At 49.4% G+C, this 15,581-nt stretch overlaps 1 protein-coding gene across 1 annotated transcript in view; it reads right to left on the bottom strand.

The window, feature by feature from the left end:
• LOC123769274 (uncharacterized) overlaps positions 1 to 13,893 on the bottom strand; it is a 98,025-nt gene extending 84,132 nt beyond the window's left edge. The window contains exon 1 of the mRNA XM_069310145.1: positions 13,551 to 13,893. Coding sequence (XP_069166246.1) covers positions 13,551 to 13,886 — 336 coding nt within the window. The 5' untranslated portion in view covers positions 13,887 to 13,893. The remainder of the gene's footprint in view (positions 1 to 13,550) is intronic.
• Between the last annotated feature and the right edge of the window lie 1,688 nt (positions 13,894 to 15,581).

Raw genomic sequence — 15,581 nt, forward strand, 5'->3', positions numbered from 1 at the left:
GGAGGGACCTGGCCCTGTGCACGTGTGTGAGGGAGGGACCTGGCCCTGTGCACGTGTGTGAGGGAGGCACCTGGCCCTGTGCACAGGTGTGAGGGAGGCACCTGGCCCTGTGCACGTGTGTGAGGGAGGGACCTGGCCCTGTGCACGTGTGTGAGGGAGGGACCTGGCCCTGTGCACGTGTGTGAGGGAGGGACCTGGCCCTGTGCACGTGTGTGAGGGAGGGACCTGGCCCTGTGCACGTGTGTGAGGGAGGCACCTGGCCCTGTGCACAGGTGTGAGGGAGGCACCTGGCCCTGTGCACAGGTGTGAGGGAGGCACCTGGCCCTGTGCACGTGTGTGAGGGAGGGACCTGGTCCTGTGCACAGGTGTGAGGGAGGGACCTGGCCCTGTGCACGTGTGTGAGGGAGGGACCTGGCCCTGTGCACAGGTGTGAGGGAGGGACATGGCCCTGTGCACAGGTGTGAGGGAGGGACCTGGCCCTGTGCACAGGTGTGAGGGAGGGACCTGGCCCTGTGCACAGGTGTGAGGGAGGGACCTGGCCCTGTGCACGTGTGTGAGGGAGGGACCTGGCCCTGTGCACAGGTGTGAGGGAGGGACCTGGCCCTGTGCACGTGTGTGAGGGAGGGACCTGGTCCTGTGCACAGGTGTGAGGGAGGGACCTGGCCCTGTGCACAGGTAATGCTGCAACAGGTAGGGAGGGAGGGAGAGAGAGGGAGAGAGAGAGAGAGAGAGAGAGAGAGACACGAAGAGACAGAGAGAGAGAGAGAGAGAGAGAGAGAGAGAGAGAGAGAGAGAGAGAGAGAGAGAGAGAGAGAGAGAGAGAGAGAGAGAGAGAGAGAGAGAGAGAGAGAGAGAGAGAGAGAGAGAGAGAGAGAGAGAGAGAGAGAGAGAGAGAGAGAGAGACAGACAGACAGACAGACAGACAGACAGAGAGAAGCAAGGCAGCCAAGACCGGTTACATCATAAACGTCTCTCACATACATACTGGACAGCAGTGGTTTCAAAACCCGATGTGCAGCAAATTTTCACACACAAACACACACACACACTCACACACACACACACACACACACACACACACACACACACACACACACACACACACACACACACACACACACACACACACACACACACACACAAGATAAGTACGGGGGGGGGGACATAATAAATAACTCAACTGTCAGTTCGCTATTATATACGAACCACTGTACTCGATGCTTCCTTCTTTCCTCAACTTGTTGGACAGACGAAACACGGCAGTTAGAACACAAGCCTCACCAGTGATGCCAAACCAGAGTGGTAGTCAAGAACACGTTGTATCATAGGACAAGAGTGATTACCTGAAAGATTACGTTTAGCAGGTATGGAAGCGCCTTCCGTGTCCATAGCGGTCAACGTTTGACGTCCAATCGTCCCATCTGGTGGCTAACGAGTCTATATTAATCATCTATCTCCGATGCTTAAGTCCCGTGTGTGTGTGTTGTCTTGGTCTATTCCATGCGCATGCGCACTCATTTTCTGGAACTCCTGGTTTAGCTTTGGCGCCGAATGGACGTTTGGACATGGGGTTCTGTTATCCACATGGGCGCTTCTGCGAAAACATGAGGCAATTTTGACTAGTGGGTCTCATTGATGCCTCTCAGTACTCCTCTTCGACGGGCCATATTGTTATAACCCCCCCTGAGGTCACCTGAGGTCACCTGAGGTCACCGGAGGTAACCTGAGGTGATCTAAGGTCACCGGAGGTCACCGGAGGTAACCTGAGGTCACCGGAGGTCAGTGGAAAACGCTACTGAGGTTCGAGCATCATTAGACTTGTGTTAGTAAGGTATTTCGCGACTCTGCTGTCAGGCAGCTACTCTGTTATTAAGGCCGGCCACACACGCGCAGTTTTAACTGACAGTTATAACTGTTCAGTTAAAACTGTCAGTTAAAACTGCACGTGTGTGGGTATCTCAGTTGCTCATTTCGTCAGTTCAACAGAACTGTACAGTTAAACTGCGACAAATGCAATGTTCCATATTTTTAACTGAAAGGAGTAACTAAACTGATCGTGTGTGCGGATTCGTAACTGTACAGTTCTCAACTTCTCATTTCTACAGGTCTTCACTTAATTCCTTTAACAATTTAACATCAGAACATTGATTTCGCCTTAGTAACCACTTTTTGCACCACTGCTTACGCTTCTTAGTTTCCTTTTGTCTATTTGCTTGTAGCATTACAAAGGATACACCAAGAGCGGCAAGATCGTACTCCTCGGAATCCATGGTAAAACTGAGGGATTGAACTTTTTTTTTTTTTTTTTTATTATTTTCTACCACAGACGTGGCCACACATTTACAATGCTAACCAGCATATATACATTTTCTTCTGTCCTCCATGGACAGGGTTAGAGATGTGTTAAACATATAGTTCAAGGGTTTATTGAACACTCAACCACAGAAGGTGATTCGGTGCTTTTAAAATGCTAAACTAACCTACATACGTAAAGGGATTGAACTGTGTGTGTGTGTGCATTTCATTTTTAACTGACGTCAGTTTGAACTGTGACAGTTATAACTGAACAGTCATAACTGTCAGTTAAAACTGCACGTGTGTGGCCGGCCTTACACTTCTCAGAGTTCACAAGACTCCTGAACGCCTCTATTCTCTGGGATCACACTGGGGGTTGATAAGTCTAATTGCTGGTTTGGTGATTTTTTTGGGCCTTAGTAACGCATACCGGCGAAAAGCGACGTTCTATGTAGGAGGACAGGTTGGGCTTTGTACTGAACGGGGTGAGAATAGCTGGAGCTGCCGCATCCCTTTGTGTGTGTGTGTGTTTATACCTCAATAAACTTATTTCTTGAGGTTATCTTGAGATGATTTCGGGGCTTTAGTGTCCCTGCGGCCCGGTCCTCGACCAGGCCTCCACCCCCAGGAAGCAGCCCGTGACAGCTGACTAACACCCAGGTACCTATTTTACTGCTAGGCAACAGGGGCATAGGGTGAAAGAAACTCTGCTCATCGTTCTCGCCGGTGCCTGGGATCGAACCCAGGACCACAGGATTACAAGTCCAGCATGCTGTCTGCTCGGCCGACCGGCTCCTCCACCCTTCACATCACACCAACGTAACCAGAGCCAGCGGCCCTAAACCACTTAGTGCTTCAAGGGGTCATCTAACACCACGTCGCCGCCAGTCAATACACACACAAATTCAATGACCTTTGACCTGAGAACCACCGGTTTCATGTTGTAGTCATAATAATTAACAAGTCTGGTTTTAATTAATCGCCCGTGAGATAGGATTTCTAACCATGAGGATTAAACCTAACTAACTAGCCACCCCACTCCCCCCTGCATCTTGATTTAATTAGGAGATGAGTTCTTCGAATATTAGTTATTATTCCTTAATTCGTCGACGTTGAGCAAATATGACTGTATAATGCAGTCATATAATTATATATGCGAATTATAATTTATTATTTCGCGTGGGTGCGTGCGTGTGAGTGTGTGTGTGTGTGTGTGTGCGTGTGTGTGTGTGTGTGTGCGTGTGAGTGATCGTGTGTGTGTGTGTGTGTGTGTGTGTGTGTGTGTGTGTGTGTGTGTGTGTGTGTGTGTGTGTGTGTGTGTGTGTGTGTGTGTGTGTGTGTACTCACCTAGTTGTGTTTGCGGGGGTTGAGCTCTGGCTCTTTGGTCCCGCCTCTCAACCGTGTGTGTGTGTGTGTGTGTGTGTGTGTGTGTGTGTGTGTGTGTGTGTGTGTGTGTGTGTGTGTGTGTGTGTGTGTGTGTGTGTGTGTGTGTGATTGTTTTAGGTTAAGTGTTAGCTCCCAAGACACGCCTTTCAAACCATTATTAGTTTAAAGCAATTGCTTGACCCTTAGGCCTATATCTTCCCCTCTCACATTTACGTACAGAATTGGGCATCGATTACTTGGGTTGGACGGTCTCGCAACTTGCAGGTCTACGTTCGATCCCCGACCGTCCAAGTGGCTGGGCACCATTCCTTCCCCCGTCCAATCCTAAATCTTTATCCTTTCCAAGTGCTAAATAGTATTAATGGCTTATTGTTTTCTTCTGATAATTACCTTACCTTCATGAAGAATTACACATTGCCCTATTTATATATTTATATATTATATAGTTCCCCTGTTTTCCTCTTTCCCTCTTTCTATCCCTCTTTCTATCGTCACTCCTTAGAATCTTGTATGCCGTTATCATGTCCCCCCAGTGTTCCGGCAGTTGAGTGAGAGCTAGTGTCCTCGGGGCTCCTAATCCCCTCAGCTCAGGAGCCAGTTTACTGCCATATTTCTGGAGATTTTATTTCCGGTGGGATTCTAAGCTGTATAACTCTTACGGGTTCGCCATAGCCCGTGCTACATGGACACTTCGTTCTCAGTAGCTAAACCTGAAGCAACAACATGCATAACTCACAAAAGTTATACAAAGTACTTGAAAGGTACTTGGTTCACCCTTATGAATGTAATGGAATACGAAGCAAGACTGAAAGAACTAGACCTAACGACGCTAAAGAAGAGAGAAGCGAGAGGAGACATGAATAAAAGGAGATAATATACTCAAGAGAAACTATAAAAGAAGGAAGTAGTAATATTGGATAACAATGAGAGGGGTTTGGGGTGAAAACTGGATATTCAGAAGAGCTTTAAAAAGACCTCAGGAAATACCACTATAGGATAAGAATGGCAGAGGGAAATATATATATATATATATATATATATATATATATATATATATATATATATATATATATATATATATATATATATATATATATATATATATATATATATATATATATATATATATATATATAATGAGTTAGAGGAGGAGTCGGTGGTTGCAATTAAGGTGTGTGAATGGTGGCTTATTCAGCTATATCTGGATACGTGAAGGTCCAGATTCACGTATCACGGAGCAGGGATTCGACCCTCCAAGCACCCCCTAGACGCCCACACACACACACACACACACACACACACACACACACACACACACACACACACACACACACACACTATAATCAGCGGGCGCGGCCCCGAAGGAGCCAAAAGTAGGCACCAGTAGGTGAGTACACCCCCTCTAGGACCGGTCTGCCCACCCCCCTTTGGTCGCTCCTAAACTTTTTGCCCCACTACTCTCCCCCTCTCCCTCCCCCCCCCTCTCCCCCAATCCCCCAATCCCCCATTATTCCCTTCCCCCGGGCCACCACCCTCCCCCCCCTCACCCTCCCCCACCACGCCAACAAAAGGGAAAGTGAGAGTTTGGAGCAATTCTCGTGGTCTCTGGTGGTCTCGCGGGCCACCAGGTGGTCTCTGGTGGTCTCGCGGGCCACCAGGTGATCTCTGGTGGTCTCGCGGGCCACCAGGTGGTCTCTGGTGGTCTCGTGGGCCACCAGGTGGTCTCTGGTGGTCTCGCGGGCCACCAGGTGGTCTCTGGTGGTCTCGCGGGCCACCAGGTGGTCTCTGGTGGTCTCGCGGGCCACCAGATGGTCTCTGGTGGTCTCGCGGGCCACCAGGTGGTCTCTGGTGGTCTCGCGGGCCACCAGATGGTCTCTGGTGGTCTCGCGGGCCACCAGGAGGTCTCTGGTGGTCTCGCGGGCCACCAGGTGGTCTCTGGTGGTCTCGCGGGCCACCAGGTGGTCTCGCGGGCCACCAGGTGGTCTCTGGTGGTCTCGCGGGCCACCAGGTGGTCTCTGGTGGTCTCGCGGGCCACCAGGTGGTCTCGCGGGCCACCAGGTGGTCTCTGGTGGTCTCGCGGGCCACCAGGTGATCTCTGGTGGTCTCGCGGGCCACCAGGTGGTCTCTGGTGGTCTCGTGGGCCACCAGGTGGTCTCTGGTGGTCTCGCGGGCCACCAGGTGGTCTCTGGTGGTCTCGCGGGCCACCAGGTGGTCTCTGGTGGTCTCGCGGGCCACCAGATGGTCTCTGGTGGTCTCGCGGGCCACCAGGTGGTCTCTGGTGGTCTCGCGGGCCACCAGATGGTCTCTGGTGGTCTCGCGGGCCACCAGGAGGTCTCTGGTGGTCTCGCGGGCCACCAGGTGGTCTCTGGTGGTCTCGCGGGCCACCAGGTGGTCTCTGGTGGTCTCGCGGGCCACCAGGTGGTCTCTGGTGGTCTCGCGGGCCACCAGGTGGTCTCTGGTGGTCTCGCGGGCCACCAGGTGGTCTCTGGTGGTCTCGCGGGCCACCAGGTGGTCTCTGGTGGTCTCGCTGGCCACCAGGTGGTCTCTGGTGGTCTCGCGGGCCACCAGGTGGTCTCTGGTGGTCTCGCGGGCCACCAGGTGGTCTCTGGTGGTCTCGCGGGCCACCAGGTGGTCTCTGGTGGTCTCGCGGGCCACCAGGTGGTCTCTGGTGGTCTCGCGGGCCACCAGGTGGTCTCTGGTGGTCTCGCGGGCCACCAGGTGGTCTCTGGTGGTCTCGTGGGCCACCAGGTGGTCTCTGGTGGTCTCGCGGGACACCAGGTGGTCTCGTGGGCCACCAGGTGGTCTCTGGTGGTCTCGCGGGACACCAGGTGGTCTCGTGGGCCACCAGATGGTCTCTGGTGGTCTCGCGGGCCACCAGGTGGTCTCTGGTGGTCTCGTACGTGCTCCTCCCCCTACGACCTCGTACGTGCTCCTCCCCCACGACCTCGTACGTTCTCCTCCCCACCCTACGACCTCGTACGTGCTCCTCCCCCCACGACCTCGTACGTGCTCCTCCCCCCCCACGACCTCGTACGTGCTCCTCCCCCCACGACCTCGTACGTGCTCCTCCCCCCCCCACGACCTCGTACGTGCTCCTCCCCCCTTACGACCTCGTAAGGGACGTCTGGGTCGTCCAGGCCGTGGAGGGCGCAAGTAAGGGCGCCTCGAACGACAAGTCATTTATTTTCATTCACGTTATATCTAAATGTTCTTGTTGATGTCGCACATTGATGGTGTGTATACTCCGTTGATGGTACATTGATCCTCTGTTGATCCTCTGTTGATGCTTTGTTGATCCTCTGTTGATCCTCTGTTGATCCTCTGTTGATGCTTTGTTGATGCTATGTTGATCTTCTGTTGATCCTCTGTTGATCCTCTGTTTAAGGGAAGGGGGAGGGGAAGTTAACTATCAGGGGAAAGCGCCAAGCCATTACCACTATACAGCACTGGGAAGGGATCAAAATAATGTTTTGGGATGGGACGGAGGGAAAGGAATGGTGCCCCCCAACCACTTGGTGGACGGTCGGGGGATTGAACACCGACCTGCATGAAGCGACTCGAGGGAACATCATATAAAGTCACTCAAGATTTCTGAACATGTTCAAATTTTAATAGCCTTGAACGAGACTTTTTTTTTAATCTTAAAGTGAACTTTGAGAAATCATCCTTGAGTTCACAAAAGTTCAAGCAGATATCAACCCGTCGTGTTCAACAAGTGACATATAGAACGCAAGTGTCTATAGCTTTATAGGTCACTTGAAGTAATTAGATTGAAATTGAAATTGAAATAAGTTTATTGAGGTAAAATACACACAAAGGGATGATGTAGCTCAAGCTATTCTCACCCCGTTCAGTACATCGTGTTAATACATACATAGACACACATCACAAACAATAAACATATTACCAAACATTCTGACAGATAAACATATACATTTCCTCATTTACACAAGTACGTAATTAGGTGAAATTTTAAGAGAGAAGGAGTTCGAACACCGGGAAATGAGCGAGGCAGTGTTCGAGAAAAGTTCCACTGTAATTAGTTGTAAGTTTAGCTCGTCCTCATAAACAAAAGGCAAAAGTCCATTCCATGCATCCGCCAAACCCGCTTTTATGAATGAAAAACGGTGTACACACGACTCACAACTGATGACGTCCGAACACTTCCGGAACAAGTGCTTCACTGACGACTTTAGTTCGAACCACAACGCTGTAAATGCTTCACCCACGTACTACAAATACAAATAATCGCCAACAGAACCTAAACACCTAACCTAACCAATGCCTAAATATGCACAATATCCTAATACATACTAAAATTAATTTATAATTGATAAAATTCCTATTTTGAATGAACAGCAAAGTTAAAATTGTTGAATTTATCTTTTGGGGTCGGCCGCTGGATAGAATGGACTTGATCTGAGGACGTGGTTGTGTAAGTGGTTTAACTCACAAACAGGGTGGTTTTGCGGCTGGACTAACGAGCAATTAGCCCTTGTATATGAGGACGGGCTGGTTTAGAGAACAGGTTGGGCTTACAATAGGCTAAACTGTGTCCAAAGATTTGATTAAAAGTGAGTGAAGCGCTTTTTCTATGTCCAATCTTGAGGTTATCTTGAGATGATTTCGGGGCTTAGTGTCCCAGCGGCCCGGTCCTCGACCAGGCCTCCACCCTCAGGAAGCAGCCCGTGACAGCTGACTAACATCCAGGTACCTATTTTACTGCTAGGTAACAGGGGCATCAAGGTGAGAAAAAAAAAACTCTACCCATTGTTTCTCGCCGGCGCCCGGCATTGAACCCGGGACCACAGGATTACGCGTCCAGTGTTCTGTCCGCTCAGCCACTGGCTCCCCAAATCTTCGCTCGGGCCTCCCCTCGGGGAGCCGGTCGGTCGAGCGGACAGCACGCTGGACTTGTGATCCTGTGGTCCTGGGTTCGCTCCCGGACGCCGGCGAGAAACAATGGGCAGAGTTTCTTTCACCCTATGCCCCTGTTACCAAGCTGTAAAATAGGTACCTGGGTGTTAGTCAGCTGTCACGGGCTGCTTCCTGGGGATGGAGGCCTGGTCGAGGACCGGGCCGCGGGGACACTAAAGCCCCGAAATCATCTTAAGATAACCTCAAGATAACCTCCCTTGTCCAAGCTGCTGCCAAAAGGGGCGAGGTGGTAACAGTAAAAAATTTAATAATTCGTAAAGGCAGGAAGGCTTTGTTTACCCTCGTGTTTACAGTTGTTTACCCTCGTGTTTACAGTTGTTTACCCTCGTGTTTACAGTTGTTTACCCTCGTGTTTACAGTTGTTTACCCTCGTGTTTACAGTTGTTTACCCTCGTGTTTACACTTGTTTACCCTCGTGTTTACAGTTGTTTACCCTCGTGTTTACAGTTGTTTACCATCCTGTTTACAGTTGTTTACTCTCCTGTTTACAGTTGTTTACCCTCCTGTTTACAGTTGTTTACCCTCCTGTTTACAGTTGTTTACCCTCCTGTTTACAGTTGTTTACCCTCCTGTTTACAGGAGGGCAAATTTTACTGGTTTTACTAATGGTGTTTGTAAAATGTTTACTGTCAAAACCAGTTTACTGTGTGAGTTATGATGTAAAATACTGTTTATTGTTTACTGTTTATTTACTGTAACGACCTAAAAAACATTGTTTACCGTCTGTGTAACGACCTAATAACACTGTTTACCGGCTGTGTAACAATGTAACACACTCTCTTATGTATAACGATGTAAAATAATGTTTACAGTCTTTGTTACGATGTAAAACAGTTTACCGCTTGTGTTACTATGTAAACCGGTGTTTACCGCCGGTATTACGAAGCAAAACACTGTTTACCGTCACTTTGTTTTTCCTGTCTAAGACAATGTTTACAGTTACTTTTGCTGTCTAAGATCCCGTTCTTGGCCGGTGCTAGTTCAGCATGTCAATCAGCTCTGAGCTGGCGTCTCCACGCCGGAAAGTCACAAGAGATGCACATTAAAATGCACACACCACACACACACACACACACACACACACACACACACACACACACACACTCCATTCTCATCTCAGCTCTCCGCCCTCAGTATCCCTCTCCCCCCCAACCTCTCAACCTCTATCTGACTCTCAGTCTCACTCTATTTCTCAGCCCCCCTATGCTATTCAGACCCCTAACTTTCAGACCCATTATGCCCTTCCTACCCCCCTAGATGCCCAGACCCCATTCGCCTACCAGGCACTCCCAGGCACCCCCCTAGCACCCCCCCCCACTCACCCCCACAGCCCCCACTTGCCCCCCAGACACCCCCCAGTTCCCCCCAGACCCCTGGTGAAAGGGGGAACTCTGACACCCGAGTTTCCAAGAAGAGTCTCAAGGTTTGGTACACCAATGCTGATGGGGTAGCCAATAAAGCAGAAGAGATAAAAGAAAGAGTTAGTGAGGCAGACCCAGACATAGTGGCAATAGTGGAAACTAAAATAAATGGTATGATCTCGGATGCAATCTTTCCAGAGGGGTACCAGGTGATAAGAAAAGAAAGGACACAGAGACAGGGAGGAGGAGTGGCACTACTAATAAAGCGGAAATGGAAGTTTGATGAGCTGGAAAATCCGGGTACCAATGAAAGCACAAGCTTCATACATGGAACTCTGACAGTGGATGGGAAGAAGATTGTAATCTTGATACTCTACAATCCCCCACCAAACAGTAGAAGGCCCAGGCAGGAGTACGAGGACAGCAACAAGACATGTATGGATGAACTGCAGAGGGCAGCAACTTTAGCGCATAGAATGAGAGCGAAGCTGCTGGTCATGGGGGACCTAAATCACGGAGAGATAGATTGGGAAACGAGGAATCCCCATGGCGGGGAAGAGACCTGGGGAGCGAAGCTGGTAGACGTTATTGACAGGAATTTCCTAACACAGCATGTGGAAGAAGATACTAGGGAAAGAGGAGGGGATACGCCCAGCCTATTAGATCTCATTATCACTCAGAATGTAGAAGACATCGAGCAGTTGGAACATGAAATACCACTAGGAGCTAGTGACCATTGTGTCCTAGTCTTTGACTACATGATGGAGTTTAAAATTGTGACCAAAGGACAAGAGGTCCGGGAAAGGAGACTTGATTACAGAAAAGGGGACTACAGAAGGATAAGGGACTACCTGGGAGAAGTGCAGTGGGAGGAAGAACTTAGAGGAAAAACAGTGCAAGGTATGATGAACCAAGTCATATTGAAATGCAAGGAGGCTGAAGATAGATTTATTCCAACAATAAAGGAAAAAAGCAGGAGGGAATATAATAACCCATGGTTTAATAGACAGTGTCAGGAAGCAAAGGTGAGAAGCAGGAGGGAGTGGAGGAAGTACAGAAGACAAAGGACAGAGGACAACAGGATTAGATGTAACAGAGCTAGGAATGATTACATTAACATAAGACGAGTGTCGGAAAGAAATTATGAGAATGATATTGCAGTCAAAGCGAAAAAGCAACCAAAATTACTACATAGCCATATAAGAAGGAAGATGTCGGTAAATGACCAAGTGACAAGACTGAGGAAAACAGAAGGGGCATATACAGAAAGCGACAAGGAAATCTGCGAGGTACTGAATGCAAAATTCCATTGAGTGTTCACAACCGAGCCTGAGCAGCTCCCTTTGTTAGAAGAGATTACCCAAGATGAAAGACTATCAGATATAGAGGTGACAGCAGAGGATGTAATGAAACAGTTGACAACACTGGATGCAAATAAAGCTGTTGGACCAGACAAAGTATCACCGTGGATACTTAAAGAGGTAGCGCAGGCTCTCAGCGTGCCTCTGGCAATGATCTTTAATGAGTCACTTATGTCGGGAGAATTGCCCAGTTGCTGGAAGGAGGCAAATGTCGTACCGATTTTCAAAAAAGGTGATAGGGAGGAGGCACTTAACTACAGACCCGTATCACTGACAAGCATCCCCTGCAAAATACTTGAAAGAATAATTAGGCTAAGACTTGTTGAACACCTGGAGAGCATTGGGTTTGTAAACAAGCACCAACATGGGTTCTGGACAGGGAAATCATGCCTAACAAACCTTTTAGAATTCTATGATAAAGTAACAAGGATAAGGCAGGACAGAGAAGGCTGGGCAGACTGCATATTTCTTGACTGCCAAAAGGCCTTTGATACGGTACCGCACATGAGACTGCTATACAAACTTGAGAGGCAGGCAGGAGTAAGCGGAAAGGCCCTAGTATGGGTGAAGAACTACCTAACAGGAAGGAGCCAGAGGGTAATGGTAAGGGGCGAAAAGTCGGACTGGCGAACAGTAACAAGTGGAGTACCTCAAGGATCGGTGCTGGGACCAATCCTCTTTCTAATTTACGTAAATGATATGTTTACAGGAGTGGAATCATACATGTCAATGTTTGCAGATGACGCAAAATTAATGAGAAGAGTTGTGACAGACGAGGATTGTAGGATCCTCCAAGAGGACTTAAACAGGCTGCAGAGATGGTCAGGGAAATGGCTACTGGAGTTTAACACCAGTAAATGTAAAGTTATGGAAATGGGATCAGGTGACAGGAGACCAAAGGGACAGTACACAATGAAGGGGAACAGCCTACCTGTAACGATTCGAGAAAGAGACCTGGGAGTGGATGTGACACCTAATCTAACTCCTGAGGCACATATAAATAGGATAACGACAGCAGCGTACTCTACACTGGCGAAAATTAGAACTTCATTCAGAAACCTAAATGAGGAAGCTTTTAGGGCACTTTACACTGCCTACGTGAGACCCGTCTTAGAGTATGCCGCGCCATCATGGAGCCCCCACCTGAAGAAACACATAAAGAAACTGGAGAAGGTTCAGAGGTTTGCGAGGAGGCTTGTCCCAGAGTTACGAGGGATGGGATATGAAGAGCGGCTGAAGGAACTGAACCTAACGACACTAGAGAAAAGAAGGGAGAGAGGAGATATGATAGGGACATATAAAATACTCAGGGGAATTGATAAAGTGGAAATAGATGAAATGTTCACACGTAATAATAACAGAACGAGGGGACATGGGTGGAAACTGGAAACTCAGATGAGTCACAGAGATGTTAGGAAGTTTTCTTTTAGCGTGAGAGTAGTAGAAAAATGGAATGCACTTGGGGAACAGGTTGTGGAAGCAAATACTATTCATACTTTTAAAACTAGGTATGATAGGGAAATGGGACAGGAGTCATTGCTGTAAACAACCGATAGCTAGAAAGGCGGGATCCAAGAGTCAATGCTCGATCCTGCAAGCACATATAGGTGAGTACATATAGGTGAGTACACACACACACACACACACACACACACACACACACACACACACACACACACACACACACACTCTTTGGACCAAAGAGCCAAGGCTCAACCCCCCGCAAGCACAATTAGGTGAGTACACAGACACACACACACACGCACGCACGCATGCACGCATAAACACCCGACGACGCACATATATGTGTCAACTGTGTATCCTTAACTACACCATTGGATACACACACGTGTTCTCTCGCTTGTATAAGAGGTTTATTGATACTATAGTGGACACATGCAATCATGAAAGCCCACTATTTTATCTATGTGTTAAGGGGGAAGAGGGTGTGTTCACCCACTGGTGTTAAAACGCCCACCTACACCCCAGGAATGCCCACTACTTTGCCCAATTCGGGCAGTCAACACCCACTGGTGTAACAGGGTGCCCCATCTGTACCCACATAATGAGACCATATTTCCTGTTTAATATACGTTACGCCCAAATACGTTCGTCACAGCCCTACCAATCAGGCTTGCCCACCCAATCTACTTGTTCCCCTGTTTGGGCAACCCACCAGAAAAGTGCCCAACCGCCACCACCACCTTACCTGCTCGGCGTAGAGGTCAACATTCTCCCAACGTAGCCAGAACTTGGTAAATCCGTGTTGGGTATGAAGTTCGTAGTGGTACACGGCTCCTACCAGTATCCCGACCAGTCCCAGTACCACAGCGTACCATACACCACGTGTCTGGTACCAGCTTCTCCCGCTGGCTACCTGCGGACATTTCTTAGGGTCGTTGGTGGTGTCGTTCTGGTCGAGGAGAGAGGAACGCTTCCGTAGCAGCGTGTGGTAGGCTGGTAGACGAGCGAGAGATGCAGCATCCACCCCACGTTTCTCTAGCCTAGCCAGGAGGCTCCGTACTCGCTCCCGACCACTGCACATCTCGCGATATACTGACGGCTCTGTCCGGTGCCGCGCCGCGCCGGACGGCCCGTCCTACCCATCCCCCCCCCCCCCATCTATCCTCCCTCTCTCTCTCTCTCTCTCTCTATTTGCAATGTACGACCCCTATTATATAATTGAGATTAAGCGGTTTCGGACTGTGAGGGGTGATTTTAAGAGGGAATATTGTCACTTCTCAACTCCTACTCAACCCCCTCTCTCATCCTATCCTCCCCCCCCCTCCTATTCTTCCCTCATATCTGAGTCTCATGGTGAGAGAGAGTGAAGAGCCGCCGCCTCTCCCAACCCCTCCATGTGAGGGAAACAATTACCTCACCTCTAATGACCTTTCCTCTTGACCATTCTTACCTTCCGTTACCCATCCCACCTGACCTTCTCTACCCGTCCCATCAGGCCCCGTCCATCCCATCCCATCTGTGTCCCCATTTATCTATCCCAGGGGGACGTAACCTCAGTAGTGAACCTGGTGCTACACCCTACTTCTACACCTGTACCGGGAAGGTGTGAGAGGCAGGTGTGGCGTGTAGGTGTGGGGTGTAGGTGTGTCATGAAGGTGTGGCGTGAAGGTGTGGCGTGTAGGTGTGGCGTGAAGGTGTGGCGTGTAGGTGTGGCGTGTAGGTGTGGGGTGTAAGTGTGGCGTGAAGGTGTGGCGTGTAGGTGTGGCGTGTAGGTGTGGCGTGAAGGTGTGACATGTAGGTGTGGCGTGTAGGTGTGGGGTGTAAGTGTGGCGTGTAGGTGTGGCGTGAAGGAGTGGCGTGAAGGTGTGGCGTGAAGGTGTGGCGTGTAGGTGTGGGGTGTAGGTGTGGGGTGTAGGTGTGGCGTGTAGGTTTGGGGTGTAGGTGTGGCGAGTAGGTGTGGCGTGTAGGTGTGGCGTGCAGGTGTGGCGTGTAGGTGTGGCGTGCAGGTGTGGCGTGTAGGTGTAGCGTGCACAAGCCAAGTTTACCCGTTTCACCGCCACGTCACACCTGTTAATTACACATACCAGCTACACACCTGTTCGCTGTATCTGAACACTGTACCTGCCAGCTACACCTGTTGGCAACACCTACACTATACACGCACACGCACGCACACACACACGTGCGTGAAATACTTCAAGAGTCAGAGAAAGAAAAAGACTTGGGGGGTTGATATCACGCCAGACCTGTCTCCTGCAGCCCATATCAAGAGGATAACATCAGCGGCTATGCCAGGCTGGCCAACATAAGTACGGCATTCAGAAACTTGTGTAAAGAATCATTCAGAACTTTGTATACCACGTATGTCAGGTCAATCCTGGAGTATGCAGCCCCAGCATGGAGTCCATATCTAGTCAAGGATAAGACCAAACTGGAAAAGGTTCAAAGGTTTGCCACCAGACCAGTACCCGAGCTGAGAGGTATGAGCTACGAGGAGAGACTACGGGAATTAAACCTCACTTCGCTGGAAGACAGAAGAGTTAGGGGGAACATGATCACCACATTCAAGATTCTCAAGGGAATTGATAGGGTAGATAAAGACAGGCTATTTAACACAAGGGGCACACGCACTAGGGGACACAGGTGGAAACTGAGTGCTCAAATGAGCCACAGAGATATTAGAAAGAACTTTTTTAGTGTCAGAGTGGTTGACAAATGGAATGCATTAGGAAGTGATGTGGTGGAGGCTGACTCCATACACAGTTTCAAGTGTAGA

Source organism: Procambarus clarkii, chromosome 66 (genome assembly GCF_040958095.1).
Source record: "Procambarus clarkii isolate CNS0578487 chromosome 66, FALCON_Pclarkii_2.0, whole genome shotgun sequence".
NCBI classification, from domain to species: domain Eukaryota; kingdom Metazoa; phylum Arthropoda; class Malacostraca; order Decapoda; family Cambaridae; genus Procambarus; species Procambarus clarkii.